Source organism: Loxodonta africana, chromosome 4 (assembly GCF_030014295.1).
Source record: "Loxodonta africana isolate mLoxAfr1 chromosome 4, mLoxAfr1.hap2, whole genome shotgun sequence".
Classification (NCBI taxonomy): domain Eukaryota; kingdom Metazoa; phylum Chordata; class Mammalia; order Proboscidea; family Elephantidae; genus Loxodonta; species Loxodonta africana.
In genome coordinates, this window is record NC_087345.1 from 26,443,570 (window position 1) to 26,465,445 (window position 21,876).

At 36.9% G+C, this 21,876-nt stretch overlaps 1 protein-coding gene across 3 annotated transcripts in view; it reads right to left on the reverse strand.

Annotated features, from left to right (window-relative positions):
- Positions 1 to 21,876, reverse strand: part of HCFC2 (host cell factor C2) — a 59,600-nt gene that overhangs the window by 26,729 nt on the left and 10,995 nt on the right. For all 3 annotated transcript variants that reach the window (XR_002783653.2, XM_003405303.4, XM_023539042.2), the window contains 7 exons: positions 21,019 to 21,125; positions 20,717 to 20,905; positions 14,473 to 14,640; positions 13,920 to 13,972; positions 6,214 to 6,391; positions 948 to 1,151; positions 345 to 421 (listed from right to left, as the gene is read on the reverse strand). Coding sequence is in view for 2 of the 3 variants with exons in the window: in XM_003405303.4 (XP_003405351.1) it covers positions 345 to 421; positions 948 to 1,151; positions 6,214 to 6,391; positions 13,920 to 13,972; positions 14,473 to 14,640; positions 20,717 to 20,905; positions 21,019 to 21,125 (976 nt within the window). In the remaining variant the exon portion in view is untranslated. The remainder of the gene's footprint in view (positions 1 to 344; positions 422 to 947; positions 1,152 to 6,213; positions 6,392 to 13,919; positions 13,973 to 14,472; positions 14,641 to 20,716; positions 20,906 to 21,018; positions 21,126 to 21,876) is intronic.

Consider the following 21,876-nt stretch of genomic DNA (forward strand, 5'->3'; position numbering starts at 1 on the left):
AAAGCATAAATGAGATAGTACAAGTTATCTGTGGTCCCACTACCCGGCTAGAGTCATCTAATATTTTGGCATGTATGTGTGTGGGCACATGCGAGAGCTTGAGTGCATGTATTGTATATATTTTTTAACAAAATTGGGACCACAGTATATATATATATAATTTTTATCTAGCTTTTTTCACTGAATATTATATTGTGGAGGTTTTTCTATCCAACCATTCAATTCTAAATTTATGTCTATCCATTACTAAGATAGGACCTTTTTATGAATTTATTTAGAAGCTGCTTAGCATTTAAAAACATACTCCTATGTAAACATGCATCATCACCAGGTCTCGTACTTACAGAAAACAGAACTGTTGCTGCAGCATGGGTCTCTACACGGCTGATCTTAATTGCAGGCAGTGCACATGTTTCATCAACTAAAAATAAAACAACAAATCAGACTTACACAATCACTTATCAAACAGACACATTAAAATATGCTTCATAAATACAAAAAAATAACCAGAGGAGAAAAATCACAATTATTAGAAATACAGAACCCTTAAATCGAATGAACTCAACAAGTTCTTTTTTCAAAGGTTTGATGACTAAGCTAAAATTTCTGAGAATGTTTACCAAAGATGAAACATAATTCCTATTACAAAAGTTATTAAAACAAAAATTTACAAAATTATACAGTGATTCAGCTGGGAGAACTGCTGATCCATAGTCTACAACTAATTTTTTCTAAGGGAAAAAAATTTTGAATTTATTCATGTGCTAATCTAAATATTTCATGTAAGGCAGTACAGAACATACCGTTGGTGATTTTAATTGAAATGCTTTATCTGCTTATATATAATTCAATCCAAGATGAAATACAATTCCCACCTAAGACAAATGAATTGATGAATTTCTATACATAAATGGCTCAAAATACAGTATGTGAAACACATTTCAAACCTTCAGATTTGGTACTGAATGCTGTTAGTGAAGTTTCATCTTTAACAACTGCCCCATTTGTACTGGATGATTCAGTTTTAATGGTCTGCTGGGTTACCATAGTTTGTGCGCTGCAAACAGTACTGGATACAGAAGTTTCAGGGATTACTGTTCTTAAGCCCAGGCAACTACTTAGAACACCTACACTTGCTGAAGTGTGAGGACCTACAATTAAAGGGAAAGGAGCAATTATTAATATAATACCTGTAGATAACTGTTCTGTCTTACAGTTCTTGTCATATAAGTCTTGGCATTTTCAATTTTAAAATCAGAAACATAAGTACCTCAAATTGGCATTCATATAAATTTACCATTATGTTAATCTGGGAAGCTGGACTATATGAAGAAGAATGGGACCTTAGGATTGGAGGAAGACTCATTAACAACCTGCGTTATGCAGATAACACAACCTTGCTTGCTGAAAGTAAAGAGGACTTGAAGCACTTACTGATAAAGATCAAAGACCACAGCCTTCAATATGGATCACACCTCAACATAAAGAAAACAAAAATCCTCACGACTGGACCAATAAGCAACATCATGATAAATGGAGAAAATATTGACGTTGTCAAAGATTTCATTTTACTTGGATCCATAATCAATGCCCATGGAAGCAGCAGTCAAGAAATCACAAAACGTATTGCACTGGGCAAATCTGCTGCAAAAGACCTCTCCAAAGTGTTGAAAAGCAAAGATATTACCTTCAGGACTAAGGTGCACCTGACCCAAGCCATGGTGTTTTCAACTGCCTGTTACACACGTGAAAGCTAGACAGTGAATAAGGAAGACCAAAGAAGAACTGACGCCTGTGAGTTGTGGTCTTGGTAAAGAAAGAACACACAAACGTATCTTAGAAGAAGTACAACCAGGATGCTCCTTAGAAGCAAGGTTGGTGAGACTGAGTACATCTCACATACTTTGGACATATTATCAGCAGGGATAAGTCCCTGGAGAAGGATATCACGCTTGGTAAAGTAGAGGGTCAGCGAAAAAGAGGAAGACCCTCAACAAGATGGACTGACACAGTAGCTGCAACAACGGGTTCAAGCATAACAATGATTGTGAGGATGGCACAGGACCGGGCAGTGTTTCATTCTGTTGCACACAGGGTTGCCATGAGTTGAAACCTACTCAATGCCACCTAACAACAACAATTATGAATAAAATCTATAAAAATATAAAGTATATTATATCTATAATGGATGTCTAATACCTCAGCTCCCTCTTCTATTCTAAATACTGAATCACTGTTCTCAAACTCCATAATAAATCACAGATTTAAGAATTATCAGCAAATGGCCTTGCCTCTTATTTTAGAGAAAAAAAAACTGAGATCATCAAGCATGAATTTTCTCAACCTTCTGTCTACTTCCACCCCAAACTAGAAAATATTTATGACAGTGCCTATCCTCCCTGTCTTCTTTTCTGTTTCAGAGGATGAGCTGACCTTCCTCCCCCATATTTTTTGACTCTCTTTCATCATTCCTCTCTCTCCAAGGTTTTCAGACTCTTCTTCATTAGTAGTGTCTCACTCTAAGTCCATAAATATAATCAAGTCTTTCAAGCAAACAAACACATCTCCTTCTTGACACCACAAATACTCTCTGGTTACTATCTCCCATCACTAATTCCCTTTATAACAATCTATGCTTCCCTGAGCTCCCCAAAATTTGGTTTCTAGCACACTACTCTAATGAAATGGCTCTAGCAAACAGCAGTGATTTCCAAGGGATAGTACTCAATTTTCATTTACTTGACCTTTCTGCAATATTAACAATGCTGACCGTATATTCTTTCTGAAGCCATTTCCTTCTATGACTTACATATATTCATCTTACCATATTGAGGGTTTATTATTTATCAGACAGAGCTCTGGTGGTACAGTGGTTAAGTGCTTGGCTGTTAAACAAAAGACTGGCAGTTCAAATTCACCAGCCACTCTGCAGAAGAAAGATGTGGCAGTCTGCTCCCATAAAGATTTCAGCTTTGCAAACCCTATGAGGCAGTTCTACTCTGTCATATACAGTTGCTATGATTTGGAATAGACTGGACGGCAACAGGTTTACTATCTACCACACACACTGTTCTTGTTTCTATAATGGTGAACAATGCAGGCATGGTTTTTACCTCATAGAACGTACAGTGGTAGAAAGAGACAAACATACACAATTAAAAATGTATAGTCACAAACTGTGATGCCCACTATAAAGGAAAAAAATACAATACCACTGTTTTTGGGTTCCCTTCCTAACCCTCTAAAAGCTTCTCAATCTCTTTAGCTGGCTTCTCTTCTTGAAATGACTCTTTAAATGTTAGTGTTCCTAAGCCTCTTCTTTTTTCTTCTACATATTTTTCCTGTCCATTCATGGACTCACTCATTTCTCAAATACATATGTGGCAGGTACTGTTCCAAGTACTGGGAATATTGCAATGAATAAGACAGACAAGTTCCCCGCTCTTGTGGTACTTACATTTTAGGTACTCTTAACTTCTAAATTTTTATTTACAGTCCAGGGCTACCTTCTAGACTCCATACCTAGGTATCTAGCTGCTTATCCAAAACTTCCTCAAGTGCCTCAAAAATGGAAAGTTCAAAGTTCAACCTATCTTTTCCCCAAATTTGTCCTTGTTCCTGCATTTCTAATCTTAAGAGCATAATCATCCATCCAGATGTCCAACCTAAAAAACCAGGACTCATGTTCAACTCATTGTCATTTCTCACATGGAACCAATCACAAAGTTTAATAAATGCTACTTTCTAAGTCTGTTAAATCATGTATTTTCTCCTCTCTACTCCACCCATTACTTCAGTCGGTCTCTATATGTATCTCCTGGAGTCCTAAAAGAACCTCCTAACAAGTCTCCCAATCGTTTCCTACTCGAGCTCTTCCCGAGGCTGAGTGCTCTTTAAAAAAAAAAAAAAAAATCTCATCATGTCACTCCTTTACTTTTTAAAACAGACCCTTCAGCAGTTACCCCAACCTGCAGAGAAAACACCCAGTCTCCTCCTGTTCATCTGAGACTAGGGAGACATTCATTCAAACATATGAATGCCTATGATGTGCCAGGCACTGTTACTGTAACCACTCTGATTTCCCCACTTGCTTAGTATTAATCTTATTCAAACTGCTTTACTATGTAGGATTTAGAATACATTAAGAGTCTAAAATCTCAAAGCTCTTTTGTATTTCTTTTCAAGAGTATAAACTTGTTTGTAAGATAAATATACAGGAAATCACTACAGGAAAGAAAGCTAAATTGAGATTCAGGCAGGACCAACCTTTTATAATTATGACTAAATAATTCCCTTATCTCATAAAGTCAACAAAATAAAACAGCTCTCCTCTTCCACAAGTAATAAAATGAGAAAAATGATAGGAAATCATTTTCCTCAGATATTTTTATCTACCATAGACTCATAAAGGGAAATGGAAATAAAAGGAATATTCATCTTGCTAAGTTTGAAACACTAAAGAGGAATTAGATTCATATCACCTATCATGATTTTTTCAGATTAAAAATAAAGTCACATGTATCTATATCAGGTATATATCAGAACGAGATTTATATAATAATTTTTGAAACTGAAATCAGAAGCAATGCTTTATATATCAGAAATGGCATCAGAATATTTGAATAAACTCATTTTAAATGTAAGCATTACCATATCACAACCTGTCTCATAAATGCGATGAGCCAATCAACAGTTCTCAAAAAGGAACTTTCTTCTATCTTTCTGAGGCTAATCCAGTACTTGCTAAACAAATGTTTACAAAGTGACCACTACTTACCAGGCACAGTTCTGGGTATTAAGAAAATAATGATGAACAAAATAGACAAGATCCCTGCACCAAATAATTTCAAGTAGTTAAAAGTGCTACGAAAATAAAACTCAGTAGGTTCGCCTTCATCCAAAGATTACACATGCCTATAAAACAAGACTAAAGAGGCACACCAGCTCAGAGGCCAGGACTAGAAGGCAGGTGGGGACAGGGAAGCTGGTAATAGGGAACCGAAGGTTGAGAAGGGAGGGTGCTAACATGTCGTGGGGTTGTTAACCAATGTCACAAAACAATATGTGCACTAACTGTTTAGTAAGAACCTAGTCTGTTCTGTAAACCTTCATCTAAAGTACAATAAAAAAAAAAAAAACAAGAAAACAATTCCCTAACTGGCAATAAAAAATCATATAAATTAACAAACATGAATATGTTATACAACTCCTTAACTGACAATAAAACATACCAATTATAGTAGAACACGACAGCACATAGGGTATATAAATCCATGAATTTCTGCTCATTTTCGGAGAAGACAGAAGCAAAAGCTTTCTCTGACCATCTGAGGACTGAGAAGCCTGCTGAGATGCTGCTCACAACTGACCTTGGACCTCAGCTACAGGGAACCTCCTCTGAGTTTGAGGGGTGATCAAGTCTCCTCCCCGAGACCGCTTGTTAAAGATAAAAGCCGAGAGTCTAAAGATTAGAACTCTAACATGTAACCTAACGTCGTAATTGTTAATTCTGATTCTCCAATGCTAAATGACCGTCTTGAGGTCTTGCATGCCTGCCATGACTACCTTGCAATAAACATAACGATTTTATGCATGACAGAAAAATAAACAAATAAAACTCAGTAATGGAATAGTGACACTGGCCACCAGCAAATGTCATATAACAAATTCTGCCTCATTTAAACCCCATAGCTCTCTTTCAGCCAAAGATTAGACAGGCCTATAAAACAAACAATAATACACATGAGGAACATGCTTCCTAGTTCAATCAAATATAAGAGACCAATTGGGCAACACCTGCCCAAAAGCAATGACAAGAAGGCAAGAAAGGACAGAAAAACTGCATGAATAGACACAGAGAACCCAGGGTGGAAAGCGAAAAGGTGAGACATTACAGTAATTGCAACAAAAGTCACAAAACAATTTGTGTATAACAATTTTGAATGAAAAACTAATTTGCACTGTAAACTTTCACCTAAAACACATTAAAATTAAAAAAAAAATAATAAATTCTATTGCTCATAACTAATTCATTACTATTCAAAGTGCTTACTTGGTATTTTGACATCACTCTAACTAGGTTCAATATAGTAGGTATTTTACTTATTAGGAAAATGGATCAAAACCACATAACATTTACTTTTTCAAAGACCCTAAAATTTCCTACCAATACTATAAAAAGCTTTAGTTTTACGTAAAATGCCATCATTATACCTTCATTTTTCCTTAAGATATCCACCATACAACTATTATGATTAGAAGCATTAGTTGGTGAAGATGAAAGTAAAATGGCATTAGAATCAGTTGATGCTTTGAGATCTGGGTTGTTTTTCATTAAAATTCCTTTCATAGCAGTATGCTCAGTTTTTGTACTGTTTGCTGTATCATGGATCTGTAAGAAAGAAAATAGGTTATTGTAGCAAGCTATGTTCAATACGCACAAAACAAGAATTAAGTCTTAAAACTTAAATGGTTTTGAAAATAAAAAGTTTACCAAAATATAAAAATTTTAAAATTATATGCTTAATTTCTATAGGGTTATTCTTTATATTTTATAACTGTTCAAGAAAATGATTTCTTTTTAGTTAATTTCCATCTTCAAAAGGCCAGTTTTGAAAGGAAAAGAGAGGGCATATTTTAAGGAAAAAAATCTGTGTTTTATGTGTAGCCAACATTACAAGTACTTATGTTACGTAAAAGACAGCACCAACACCACTGAGTTTAATTTTCTGGTCAGATTTTCTTAACAAAGGTCAGGTACGTATCCTAAAGATCAAATGACTCCTAAAAATAAAATCTTGGTTATATGGAACCCTCAGGCAAGTGAACCGCTTTGAGTTTTCCATATAGATATAAATATTTGATACCTATACATTTCAATATTCTTTACTATTAAACATTTTGAATAGGAGTCTTCCTAATTATGTCTTTCTTTTTCTTGAATACACTATAATTAACACATTCAAATTTTTTATAATTCAAGTCATCAATGTGAACATCTGTTATTACATAGTAATACCTACAGGTAACCTGGACCATAAAAGTGGTCTGGCTTCATTCAAATACCCCAATATGTTGCCCTTTTTTAGTCGCCTGCTTTTTATTACTTTTCTGTCTCCAACTTTATTGTTAACTATTGTTAATTATTATAGTTTCTCAATAAAAAAAAAAAACTGAAGAGGACTTGAAGCACTTATTGATGAAGATCAAAGACTACAGCCTTTAGTACAGATAACACCTCAACATAAAGAAAACAAAAATCCTCACAACTGGACCAATAAGCAACATCATGATAAACAGACAAAAGACTGAAGTTGTCAAGGATTTCATTTTACTTGGATCCACAAATCAACACCCATGGAAGCAGCAGTCAAGAAATCAAATGATGTATTGCATTGGATAAATCTGCTGCAAAAGACATATTTAAAGTGTTAAAAAGCAAAGACGTCACTTTGAGGACTAAGGTACACCTGATTCAAGCCATAGTATTTTCAATTGCCTCATATGCCTGTGAAAGCTGGACAATGAATAAGGAAGATGGAAGAAGAATTGATGCCTTTGAATTATGGTTGGCAAAGAATACTGAATATACCATGGAATGCCAGAAGAATGAACAAATCTGTCTTGGAAGAAGTACAGCCAGAATACTCCTTAGAAGCAAGGATGGCAAGATTTCATCTCACATACTTTGGACATCTTATCAGGAGGAACCAGTCCCTGGAGAAAAACATCATGTTGGTAAAGTGGACGGTCAGTGAAAAAGAGAAAGACCCTCAATGACAAGGTGGACTTTCACAGTGGCTGCAACAATAGGCTCAAGCGTAACAACAATTGTGAGGATGGCACAGGACAGGCCAGTGTTAAGTTCTATTGTACATGGGGTTGCTATGAGTTGGAATCGACTTGACAGCACCTAACAACAACAGTAGTTTCTCATGGCTGTACGGATACTTGTCCTGTAACATGCTCTGTACTTCCCTTCTAATTGGTGGTGATGGTGCTGCTGTTAATGAATGATGATGATGATAGCCACAACCATTCATAGGGCATTATGTGCCAGGCATTGTGCTACATGTTTATATACTTTGTAACTCATTTAATCTTCACAACAATCTAAATTGGATAATACAGTCTCTATTTTATAGGTGAAGGAACTGAGGGTCAGAGAACTTAAGTAATATACCCACAGTCAGGTAGCTGGTAAGTAGCAGAGCTGGAACTTGAACCTAAGTTTATTTAATTCCAAAGTCTCCATGTTATAGTGTCACTAATGTGCTCTTTGCTTAAATATCAGATAATTTAATCAGAATTGTGTAAAACAAAAACAAGCCCTGGTTAAACATGGTAGATTAAACATATATCTTTCAGGAGATTCCTCAAAAAAACTAACTCAAATGATTGTAATTAAAAAAAAAAAACTCTGAAGGTATAAACTCACAAGGAAAAAGAGAATGGGAAATGGTCAACAATTACTTTAAAAACAAAGATGAGAAGGTAAGGGGCCAGGGAAACTCAATTACTGGAAATGGAACAACCAGAACGGAAATAATGAGAATGTTCATGCATTGTGAAGATTGTAACCAATGTCACTGAACAATCTGAGGAGAAACTGTTGAATGGAAACCTAATTTGCTATTAAACTTTTACCAAAACACAATAAAATATTATTTAAAAAAAAGAGAGAGAGAATGGGAGAAGAGACAATAGTAGATAAGAAGAAGTAAAACAGAGAAACGCGAAAGCTAAGCACCTGTAGCTGGAAAATCTCTAAGATACAAACCATTTGTGCCACAGAACTCAGAAAGGCTAGAATTGTAGGCATCAGGTATTTTGGAAGCAAAGGTGAAAAGTGCAAGTATACAAAAAACAAACGAGAGTGTAAGTACACACACAGGAGGCTGATAATAAGGAAGACTGTCTAAGAAGTGGTCATAGCTCCAGGCCTGCTCTGCCAGCAGACAAATTCCTCTCCCCCTTACTAACTGAAGATGCAAAAGAGGCAGAAAGGTTAAAATGTGAGGTTCTAGATTATGGTACAGTGTCCCTCAGGTGAGGGTAAAGAAGAGGAACCCATTCTGAAAATAGGGAATGAGTGAAAATGTGCATGGTGAACACAGACCCTCCCCTCAGTCCTTTACCAGCCTCCCAGAATACTGACAGCCAGGTACATAACCCCCAGGTAAGAAGGGAAAGTTCTCAGGGGAAACTTATTGGCCCAAGTGAAAAGACCCACAGATACTGATATTTGTAGGCTCCCCCAATCACCCTAAGATCTACTAATCAGCAAGCCATGCCTGCATACATAGAGCTCCCAAGTCCCTTCTTAATGCCTCATCAAAGAAGAGGCAAGCATCACCAGACATTTGACGAAAGCCTCTACTGTGAAAGGCTGAGACCAAAGGAAAAAAAAAAGAACTTGAAAGAAATATTACATACTAAAACTCCAAAAAAAGAAAAAATTTAAGCATAATTTATCTCCTTAAAGAGATAAAGGAAGATATTATATTCAAGAAGAATAAAATCAAAAAAAGCCCACTGCCATTGAGTTGATTCTGACTCAATAGTGACCCTATATGACAGAGTAGAACTGCTCCATAGAATTTCAAAGGAGTGGCTGGTGGATTCGAACAGCTGACCTTTTGGTTAGCGGCTGAACTCTTAACCAGGGTGCCACCAGGGCTCTGAAGCAAGAATAAGATGTTATAAAAAGAAACAAAGAATAAGATCAGGCTTTTAGAAATTAAGTATGTGCTTGAATATATTTAAAAATTGGGTAGAAGATTTATAATATAAAATAAAGAAATTTTTTTGAAAGTAGAATAAACAAAAAGGTGGAAAACAGGAGAAAAAAGTAAATAAGAGGACTAGTTCAGGAACATCATTCAATTAATAGGAGTTTTAAAAAAAGAGAGAATAATCAATAATGAAAGCAAAGAGTTTCCAGAATCATGAAGTTCAATGAGTACACAGCCCAACAAATGAAAAGATAAACCCTGAGGCACATCATTGTTGAAATTTCAAAATACTGGGGGTAAAAAGAAAAAAATTAGGTCACATATAAAGGATCAGGAAGTCATGTGGCAACACTGAATGCTAAAAGACAGTAGAAAAATGCCCTCAAATTTTGGAGGGAACTGTTTCCAACACAGAATTCTATAACCCAGCCAAACTGTGACTAGATGAAACATAGTTTCAGATACACAAGTGCAGTGTGATTAATTACTTTTGTGTGTGGCCTTCAAGCCATGGTCTTGTAACTTCTACCCAGGTGATCATATGATAGGGTAACTGTGGCCTTCCAAGGGGATTGATCAGTTTTGCATTAAAAGAGAGCCAATTCCCAGAGTGGAGAGGATGAGCCCACCGACACCAAGGAAGAAGGGACCAGCAGGAGAGACCCAGCAGCAGGAGATGGCTCGATGGGCTTCCCGGCCCATGGAGAAAGCTGAGTGAGTGCCTTTGGGCAGAGACTGAGGGCCTGGGAGAAGCGTGCCTGAAAGCACAGCTGGGGAGAGGCTATCCTGATGCGAGAACTGTATCCTGAGCACTCTTGAGCCTGAATTGTAACTGTTACTTCCCTAATAAGCCCTGTAATTGTGAGAATGGTCTGTGAGTTCTGTGTGGCCATTGCAATGAATTTTCAAACCCAGTAGAGAGTGCTGTGGGCGGGACAGTTGGTATCAGAATTAGTACAGATGGCAAAGAGATGAGGTGTGTCTGACCTCCACCTCATAGGAATCAGCCCTGGGCTATTGATCTTGGTTCTCCTTCTGCCTTGTGGGGTTGGAGGAGGTCAGACACCTCCCACAAGCCATTTGTACAGCAAGATCTCAAAAAGTTTACCTTTCATCAACCCTTTTTCAGGAAACTACTGGAGGGAGGGTTTCAGCAAAACAAGGGAAAATTTCAAGAAAGAGGAAGAAATGAGATACAGGAAACATGGAAAGAGATAAAAGGAATTCTTAAGATGAAACACAGACTGATAAACATGATAAAGGGTGAAGAAACTGAAGCTGTCAAAGATTTCATTCTCCTTGGATCAACAATCAACGCCCATGGTAGCAGCAGTCAAGAAATCAAACAACATATTGCACCGGGCCAATCTGCTGGAACAAAACAAAACAACAACAAAAAACTCCTTAAAATTTTAAAAAGCAACAATGTCACTTTGATGACTAAGGTGTGCCTGGTTTTTTCAATCGCCTCATACACATGTAAAAGCTGAACAATGAAAAAAAAAAAGACGAAGAACTGACGCATTGAACTGCAGTGCTGGCAAAGAATATTGACTATACTATGGACTGCCAGAAGAACAAATCAGCCTTAGAAGCAATATCACCAGAATGCTCCTTAGAGTGAGGATGACAAGTCTTGCTAACTTTGAATATATCATCAGGAAAAACAAAGCACTACAGAAGAACATCATTCATGTCTGGTAAAGTAGAGCATCAGCAAAAACAAGGGAAACCCTCAATGAGATGGATTAACACAGTAACACAATAGGTTCAAACATACCAGTGTTCATGAGGATGGTGCAGAACCAGGCAACGTTCAGTCCTGTTATACATCAGGTCGTTATGAGTTGGAACCAACTGAATGACAACTAACAACAAGATGAAACAAATGGAAGTTCCAAGATGATGGCTGTGCAGCAGGCCTAGAGAAGACCAGTACACTAGCAGGCCTAGAGAAGACCAGAACACACTAGAACATAAAGACAGGGGACCCCAGGAGGGATGGGTCCAAGGAGGAAATACTAAAAAAGAAACTACCTTATACATTCTTTTTTTTTTTAACATTTGATTGTGCTTTAGGTGAAAGTTTACATAGCAAATTAATTTTCCAATCAATGATTCTTACACAAATTGTTTCATGACCTTGGTTGCAATCCCTGCAATGTACCAGCACTCTCCCCATTTTCTCCCTGGGTTCCCCATTTCCATTAGTCTGGTTTTCCTGTCCCTCCCTGTCTTCTTGTCTTTGGTTTTGGGCAAATGTTGCCCTTTTGGTCTTGTATAGTAGATTGTTCTGAGAAGCACACTCTTCACAGATACTATGGTTTATCTTATAGCTCTGCCTATTATTTGGCTGAAAGGTGGCCTCCAGGAGTGTCTATAGTTTCAAGTTAGAAGCTTGTCTTAGGGCAACAGTCTCAGGGGTTCATCTAATCTCTTTCAGACCAGTAAGTCTGGTCTTTTTTTTTTTTAATTTGAATCTTGTTCTATGTTTTTTACTCATTCTACCCAGGACCTTCTATCATGATCCTGGTCTGTAGTGGTAGCAGTACACCACCTGGCTCTGGTCTCAGGGTAGAGAAGGCTATGGTTCCTGTAGGCCATCAGTCCTTTGGACTAATTGCTTCACTGAGTCTTTGGTTTTCTTTGTTCTCCTTTGTGGGAAGAGACCAACAGTTGCTGCTTAGGCAGCTATTTGCAAGCTTTTAAGACCACAGATGCTACTCACAAGGCTATGATGTAGAACATTATCTTTATGAACTGTGTTTTGCCAAATGACCTAGGTGTCCCCTAAGACTACGGTCCTTAGCCTTCATGTCCAGCAGTTCAGTCCCAGATGTTTGAATACTTTGAGAGCAGTTTTATAATTTTATTGGAGAATTTGGGTATTCATGATAGGTAAGAAGAAAACTAAGCAAATAAAAAAGTGTGGAACTTAATGGTAAAAATAAAAAGCAATATAAGAAAGAAAAAATATTCACACTGCATGGCTCAGCTGTGAATGTTATAACCAAAACCATCAAATAATGATTCAGCTAAAATATCTGAAGTATGCAGGAAGGAGAAAAAGAGAGAAGAGGCAGTATTTTAAGGGATCTTCAAATCTTCATCTTCCATTATTGAAGATAACTGATCTAAAACTAGATAGTCAAGAAATGCTAGTAAAAAGATTTCATCTAGAAGTATACAAGTAGATACCAGAAGAAAGCTAAAACAGCAGAAATGCTTGAATGTAGTTGCCTGTAGGGAGCACAATCAGGTACAGGGAGGGACACAGTAAGAAACTATTTCATTAAAAACCTTGTAGTAACACATATACATATAGTATACATAATAATATAAATGGATATACAATACAAATATATATATGTCTTTTTTTTTTTTTTATTAAAATAGGCTGAGGCAACTGCTCACAAATTGCATGAGCTTTACTTGTTACATGGCCTTCCTGACACACTAGAGCCTTTCCTGCTTATTACTGGTCCTCAGCCATGCTTATAATATGTGAGCCTATACCTCTATCACTTTCCTTCAAAAGGGTTCCACTGTGGATGCAGATAGCAGTTTGCCAGTTAAAAATAGTGACACTTAGTAAGCGTATTTATTAGTCTCCACAAAGGCCTACTGAGAAGCACTTCGTAAATAAGAAGAAACCTCACAAATCCAAAGTGCTAAGGTTTGAGTTTTAAAAGAAACACAGGTGTTCAATTTAGCAACTCATATTCTCAGGTAAACAAAATACATAGTGAAGAAACGCGTTTCATACACATAAGTATATCTTCAGAATTTTCGAGTGTGTGTATGTATGCATGACATTTACAAATGTCAAAATCTGGAATTCAAAATACTGAAAATACAAATTATAATGGATTAGACTCTGATGCTATATAAAATGAGGACAGGCTTCAATCTCTTGGCTAGGGGTTCTCAATCCCAGCTACAGTCACAAATGATCTGTGGAGCTCTCTTCAAAAACACAGCTGCCTAGCCATCATCCTGAAGATTTTGCTTCATTAGATCTGCGCTTGGGAAGAGTTTGGGAATCTGTTTTTAATCTCAGAAGAGATTCTGACGTGCAGCCAGGGTTAAGAAACCCTGTCCTAGGGTAATGTGCCAAAAATTTGTAACACAGATTGAGGCTACAGCCACAAACATTCATCTACCATCACACGTTTTTTTACTTACACTGTTGGGAATGATGCTATTACTGCCTTGTCTGTGAGGGTCCATCCTGATTCCTATACGAATGAGACACGCTCTAAATTAGCTTCAATAAAATACATTATAATCAAATGTTTTTAAAAGTTACATATATCAAAGTTCATGGTTTCTTAAGAGTTTGCTTAAGAGTTGACTGGACTCCTTTCTAAAAGGACATGTAAAAATACATTTGCTTTTACTTTCCAAGTGCCTGTCTGGTTAAAAATACTTTTGAAGAAAAGCTGAAATATTTATGAAAGCTAATTAAAACCATCTCTGAAAGTCAAGTAGCATGTCAAATTAAGAAACTGCATCAAACGAACCGCAGAAAAAAAATTCTATATATCCATGGTCTACTATATCATAATGGTAAGACAGTCAAGTTTCAGAGTGGAAAATCAACATATTTCCGTTACCAGGAATGAATCATCAGATCATAAAATCTCATAAACTAGACCTAATCATAGACTTTTCTGCAGTGTATTTGTTAAAAGCACAGAAGCATACATGCTTTCTTAAAGCGTGAAAATTATGTTACCTTGAATAGTTGGTGCTGCTGAAGAATCTGATGATGCCGCTTGGTATGGCAAGTCTGTATTCAACTGCAAAAGATAGCCCTCAACTGTAGGCACTTCATCCCACTTGACATGGAAAGAGTTGGTAGTGGCTTTGATCAGTTGTACTTGTGATGGTGCTGATGGTTTCTCTAAAGAACAATATCCATATTGTACACTTAAGCTTCAAATTTATCAACAGTTTGCCACATAGTCTGTGGGGACAAGGAACTTTGAAAACATCAGCAATGAATATTTCATCTGTTTATCAAGTGGGAGAAATTTTACTCAGACAAACATAGCTATAATAGGTCAAATGAAAATAATTCGGGGTTCTGACTCTATTTAATTCCTTAAAGAGACAAAACTGTAAACAAAACAATCCAGTTCCAAACTACCTGAGTCATAAGATTCAGAAAAAATGTTTAACTCTAGAAGTAGAGAGAAAAACGAAGTATTACACAGTTATAGCTACATTATTTTACCTTCTTTAGAAGTTCTAAACTTTTTATGATCCAATTTTTAGCCAAAAGCATATATCTTAGAAATACTAATGTCAGCAGAGATTACGTGAACATATTTTAGAAAAATATCATTTCTCTAAAATTAATATCCTCTTATCAAGACTTGTGCTATCAAAACAGGTAATGACCTCAGTAGTAAATATTACTAACGTTTCTAAAACAGTCATAAAATCTTAAGGCTGGAAAAAAGGACCTGAGATTATTTCTACAATATCCTCATCCTCTTTTGTATCTGTATAGAGTCAAAACCAAACTCGCTGCCGTTGAGTTGATTTCAACTCACAGCGACCCTACAGGACAGAGCAGAACTGCCCCACAGGGTTTCTAACGAGCAACTGGTGGATTCCAATTGCTGACCTTTAGGTTAGCAGTCTATCGCTCCTAGGGCACCAGGGCTCCTAGGGTCATTAAATTATGGCCCCTGAGCCAAATCCAGCTCATGCCTATTTTTGTAAATAAAGTTGTAGTGGAACATAGATATGCTCCTTTTTTATGTATTGTCTACAGCTGCTTTGAAGCTACAACTGCAGAGCTGAGTAGTTGTAACAGAGACCACATGGCCTGATAATCTAAATTATTTACTATCTGGCCCTTTACAGAAAAGAAAAAAAATTGATGACTGTTTTAAAGGATAATTAAGCCTCATTCCTTTAACTGTTCCTGTAAGTTCCTCTGTGATCCTATTCATAATCCAGTTTATTTATGTTTCTCAAAGTAAGACAACCCAGACCTAAGCAGAAACTGGTAATAGGACAAGCCCAGGAAATATACCACCCATATAACAGAAGTTACTTGAAGAGAGATCAGAGAAAACAGGGGGGTGCAAATCAATGAAATAAATCAGGAAAACTACCCAAAGATAAAATACATGCATTTCCAGACTGAAAAAAGGCCCCCTGAATACTCAACACAACAGACTGAAAACAGAGAAACAAGGCACACTATCATAAAATTTAATAACAGTGGAGACAAAGGGAAAATCCTGAAAGCTTCCAGAGGGGGGAAAAAGGTCACTTCTGAAAGGACCAAAAATCAGAAGTGGTTTGGATCTCTCAATAAAAATACTGGAAGCTTGAATACGACAGAACAATGCCTTAAAAATCCTGAAGGATAATGATTTCCAACGGAGCATTCTATTTCTATCCAAACTACCAGTTAACTGGGAAGGAACGATTAAGCACATTTTCAAACAATGCAAGATCTCAAAATAAATGTATCACCTGTGCACCCTTTTCCTGGGAAGTATTTCACAGAAAAATGAAGTAAGCTAAGTGTCATGGATTGAATTATGTCCCCCCAAAAATACATGTATCAATTTGGCTGGGCCATGAGTCCCAGTATTGTGTGATTTTCCTATATGTTTTAAATCCTTCCTCTAAGATGTTAATGAGGGAAGATGGGTGGCAGTTGTGTTAGTGAGGCAGGACTCAATCTACAAGACTGGATTGTGTTTTGAGGAAATCTCGAGATATAAAAGAAAGAAGTGAGCAGAGAGGCAGGGGGACCTCATACCACAAAGAAAGCAGTGCTGGGAGCAGAGCATGTCCTTTGGACCCGGGGTCCCCACATGGAGAACCTCCTAGTCTAGGGGGAAGATTGATAAGAGGAGTAACAGGGAGAGAAAGCCTTCCCCTGGAGCTGACACCCTGAATATGGACTTTTAGCCTGCTTTGCTGTAAAGAAATAAATTTCTCTTTGTTAAAGCCATCTATTTGTGGTATTTCTGTTATAGCAGCACTAGATAACTAAGACGCTTAAGAAAGAGAAAAAATGTGGGGTCCAGGAAACTGGGAATCCAGCACAGGTGAGTGGCAAAATATATCTCCAGGAAGATGATGAAGAGAGAATCCAGGACAGCCCCTGCTCGATCTGTAGAAGGTAACCATCCCAGATTGGAACAGCAGAAATTTTTTCAAGACAATGAAATGTGGCAGAATATCTGATGCATCTAACCAAAATGAGAGATGATTTAAACAAATGACAAAGAATATGGATTGAATCAGTGGTAAATACATACAAACTTAAACAAAAGTGACTATTATTACTTCATGGCAAATAAAAAAATTGTGCAAGGAAGGAATTCACAGTATTCTGCATGGTTTAACTGTGAATAGTGTTTATACTGTCATAGTGTAAACACTGAATACTCATCTAACAAAATTTTAGTGTAAACATATTGAGAGGCTGGAAGATAGGGAGGGTGTCTGAGAGAGAGGAGAGGAATGGTGGGAAGAAGAGATAAATCCTTACATACACCGCAGAAAGTGACATTATACCTAATCTGAAAAAAAGTTGAAGTAACAATACACACATGCTATATAGAGTCATGAAAATAAATGCCCAAAGAATCCTTTAACAGAGTTGAAAGCAGATGCTTGTGAGGCAAGGAAAAGGGGGGGAAGGTGGAATCAAAGGACTGCTATTTTTCATAAAAAGCCTTATAGAATTGTATTACTCTTTTAATTGTCACTGAATGCACAAAGTTTAACTAAAAGTGAAAAAATGCAAGATGAAGAGTCCCTCATCCCCCCAAATACTGATGCTAACTTATCAAGAGATAAGGCCAACTTTACAATAGTGGGCACAGTTACTTTTAGATGGACACTGGTGTCTAAAATCTTTCATGGAAAGGTTTATGGAAAAACTGGCCATTCAGAGCCAATGATTTATAACCTTTTTAAGTCACCAATCTCTTAGAGAATCTGCTTACAGCGATGGATTCTCAACTGAGCAAAATTCATATGCACACATTTTTTCATCCAATTTCTGAGACCAAAGCCCATCATCGGACCTTGGTTGATAATTCTTGATTTCAAAGATGAATCAGTAAGTTGGATTTTTTATACTTCTTTCTTCCTTGCTTCTCCCACAGAAAACATTTAGTCTCTAACTTAATTGTTCCATTATTAATTTTTTGATTACCTTAATTTTAAAATTAGACTGTTTTTATATTACAAAAGCATATTACTGTAAAAAATATAGGTAAGAGAAAAATTGTTAAGAAAATGTACAGTCCTTTTCAGATAATACTTTGGTGTATATCCCTTCAGAGATTTCTATTTATACATCAAAAAAAAAAAAAAAAACTAAAGTCACAGTGCATCTTTTTGAAGCTATAATGAATGCTATGGAGTCTACCCATTTTGCATGCTTTTCCCCTATAACAACACATATTTCCAGATCTGATTTCTCTACTGGACTTTAGACTTGTTTACTCATTCAACTGTCTATTTCACATTCTTACTACATCCTTAGCGCGGACAAAATGGAACTCAATTTTTTCCACAAATTTGTTTTCCCCTCGGCCTTCCCCATCTCACTAAATGAAAACACCACCAAATTATTCAAGCTAAAAACTTAGGAGTCATCTTTCATGTCGCTCTGTCACCTGTCATGCCTAATTCATCAGTCAGTTCTGTCAACAAGAATTCCAAAATATACTCTGAATTTATCCATTTCTCCCCATCTCTATTGTCCCTGCTATAGTCTAAGACACTGCTCTGGCTACTGCCAAAGCTGCCTAGCTTGTCTCCCTGCTTGCACTTTTGCCCCCCTGACAATTTATTTTCCATACAACTCCCTGTGAGCACTCCAAAATGTACATCAGATCATGTCACATCTCTCCTTTAAACTTATAAATAACTTCCCATTGTACTGTAAATACAATTTAAACTCTATCATGGCTTTCCAGGCCCTACATGATTTGTCCTGTGGTCACTCTCTAATCTCCTTTTCAACACTCTCTTCTTTGTTCACTCAGTTCAAATCGTTCCCTAACATGCCAAGTATTCCTATCTCGGGGCCCTCGTACTTGCTATTCACACGACCTGCAGTGTCCTTCCCCAGCTTTTTACATAGGTAGCACCTTCTGACCGTTTGGATCACATCTCAAATACCATCTCATCATGGAGGCCTTTTCTGATCACCCACTCTGAAGAAGCCACCCTACCTCATTCCCAGCAGCCCCTATCACTGTCTTATGGTTGTGTCTTATTATCTTACCAGGAACTGGTATTATTTTGTTAATTTATTTGATTAGTGCCCGTCATCCTCCCTGCCCTCACACCGCCTAGAACTTAAGTTCTTTGACAACAGAACATTCTTAGTCTTGTCCACTGCTGTATTCTCAGCATTTAGAATAATTCTAGATACACAGTTGTCAATCAATCAATACTTATTGAAAAATGGATGTGAGTTCCAGTTTTTAAAAAAATTGGTGTTCTAATACTTTCTTTAAAACTTTTTATTTTGGAATAATTTTAGACTTAGAGAAAAGTTGCAGTACAGCGTTCTCGCATACCCTTTACCCAGCTTCCCTTCATGTTAACATGTTAAATAATCATAGTACGTTTGCCAAAACTAAGAAATTAACATTGGTATATGTCATAGATTGAACGGTGTCCCCCCAAAATATCTATCACCTTGGTTAGGTCATGATTCCCTTGTATGACTGTATGACTGCCTGCCATTTTACCATATGACATGATTTCCCTATGTGATGTAAATCCTATCACTATGATGTAATAAGATGGATTCAAACCAAACCAAAAACCAAACCCAGTGCTGTCAAGTCGATTCCAACTCATAGCAACCCTACAGGACAGAGTGGAACTGCCCCATAGAGTTTCCAAGGAGCGCCTGGCAGATTCAAACTGCTGACCCTTTGACTAGCAACTGTAGCACTTAACCACTACGCCACCAGGTTTTCCTAAGATGGATTAGTGGCAGTTATATTCATGAGATCTACAAGATTAGATAGTGTTTTAAGCCAATCTCTTTTGAGATACAAAAGAAAGTGAGCAGAAAGACATGGGGACCTTACATACCACCAGGAAAGCAGCACTGGGAGCACAGTGCATCCTTTGGACCTGAGGTTCCTGTGCTGAAATACTACCAGACCTGGGGAAAACTGATGGTGTGGGCCTTCCCCTGGAGCTGATGCCCTGAATTGGATTTGTAACCTACTAGACAGTGAGAGAATAAATTTCTCTTTGTTAAAGCCATCCACCTGTGGTATTTGTTATAGCAGCACTAGACGACTAAGACAGTGTAACACTACTAACTAAACTACAGACTACTCAAATTTCCTTGGTTTTTCAATTAATGCCCTTTTTTGTTCCAGGATGCAATCCAGGATACTACATTTCATTTAGCTGTCACGTTTCTTTAGTCTCCTCCAATCTGCGGCTATTTTTCAGTCCTTCTTTGCTGTTCATGACCCTGAAACATTTGAAGAGTAATGTTCATATGTCCTGCAGAATGTCTCTCAATATGGGTCCGGTGATACTTTCTCATGGTTAGGCTGTTGTTATAGATATTTGGGAAGAATACCACAGACGTGAAGTGCCTTCGACTTGCATGATATCAGAGGGTAAATGATACCCACATAACATATCACTAGTAATGTCAGCCTTGATCACTTTATTAAGGTGGTGTTTCCCAGGTTTTTCCACTGTAAAGTTACTATTTTTCCCCTTTCCATACTCTATGGAAGCGAGTCACTAAGTCCCCCTCACACTCAAGGGGAGGAGAAACAAGCTCCATCTCTTGGAGGGCGGAGTATCTACATATACTATTTCTCCCATTTATTTTTAATTACGGGAAAGAGGGTGGTGACAGTTACAGCAAATCTCAAAAGACAGACATTATTTGAGTATTTATATACATAAAGGACAAATTTTGTTAAATAAGTACTCTTACCTACCAGTATCAAGATACCAAAGATCCTTGCAGCAAACTTGACTATTCAATGCTTTTTTGTAGCCATCTCTTCCACTCCAAAAATATAATCGAGTGCCAACTGCAACAGCACAGTGTCCAGCTCTTGGTCTTGGTCTTGAATTTTTCTTATCTTCCTGAGAATCTGATACTAAGGTGGTCCACTCAACTGTATCTAAAAATAGAGAAACAGAGAAATGACTAAGCTATGGTCCTTAAACAATAAAATGACAAAAAATTCTTTTATTAAGAAATTTTATTTCAATAAGTAACTCTTAAAAGACTCACCCAGATTTAGGTAAGAAAATGAACTAGTACATCTCCATTCACAATCATGAGGTGACGTCTCAATATTTTCCCCTTTATATGGAACCCATCCACCAAAAATGTACATCCTGAAATACCAAAAGAAAAAAGAACATAAAGTAGTTGCTAATTTTTTTTTTTTAAGTTTTATTGTTACTTTTTGGACTTGAAATGCTGAGAAGAATGGACAAATTGCTTATTTGTTGACTCAAAGCTTCAGGACTAGTCACACATTTGTCACTGTCAAGGCAATGGGAATAAGATGATGAATAAAATGATGTCTACCTTCAAGAGTTCACAATTTTATGAGGCAATACAACATCATAGTTATTTCTCTCTGAAAAGATATTTAATGTGGGGAAAATTTCAATTATAGAACATATATAAATCCATATTGTCTATAATATACTAAGGGTATAAGAAGGGTGCCCAGTGATCTATGACACCCAGTCAAATTTTGAATTGTATGCATATGGTAACCAAAGAGGATTAAGTTTCATATAACTTGGGTCACTGATATCACTCAAATAAAAAATTTTAAACTATGTTCTCTTCAGGGCCTAGGGGTTCTTGAGACATGCTTAATGGCTGCTGAAGGAAAACGACTCATCAGGCCAGGTGCAGGACCCAGGAGACGTCTTGCCAACCAGAGAAGTGCTATTTTTATTTTATGTATTGGGGTTCCAATGGAAAATTGCATTTTATAAAAGGGTTACGCTAATAAAAAAATGTATAAGATTATGTTTAAGAATAAAGACTGGTTTGGGGGCTATTTTTAAAACAGAACTAATGAGGTTCTAAATTATAACTAGTAGTTTTCTAAAACATTATTTGTAAGGT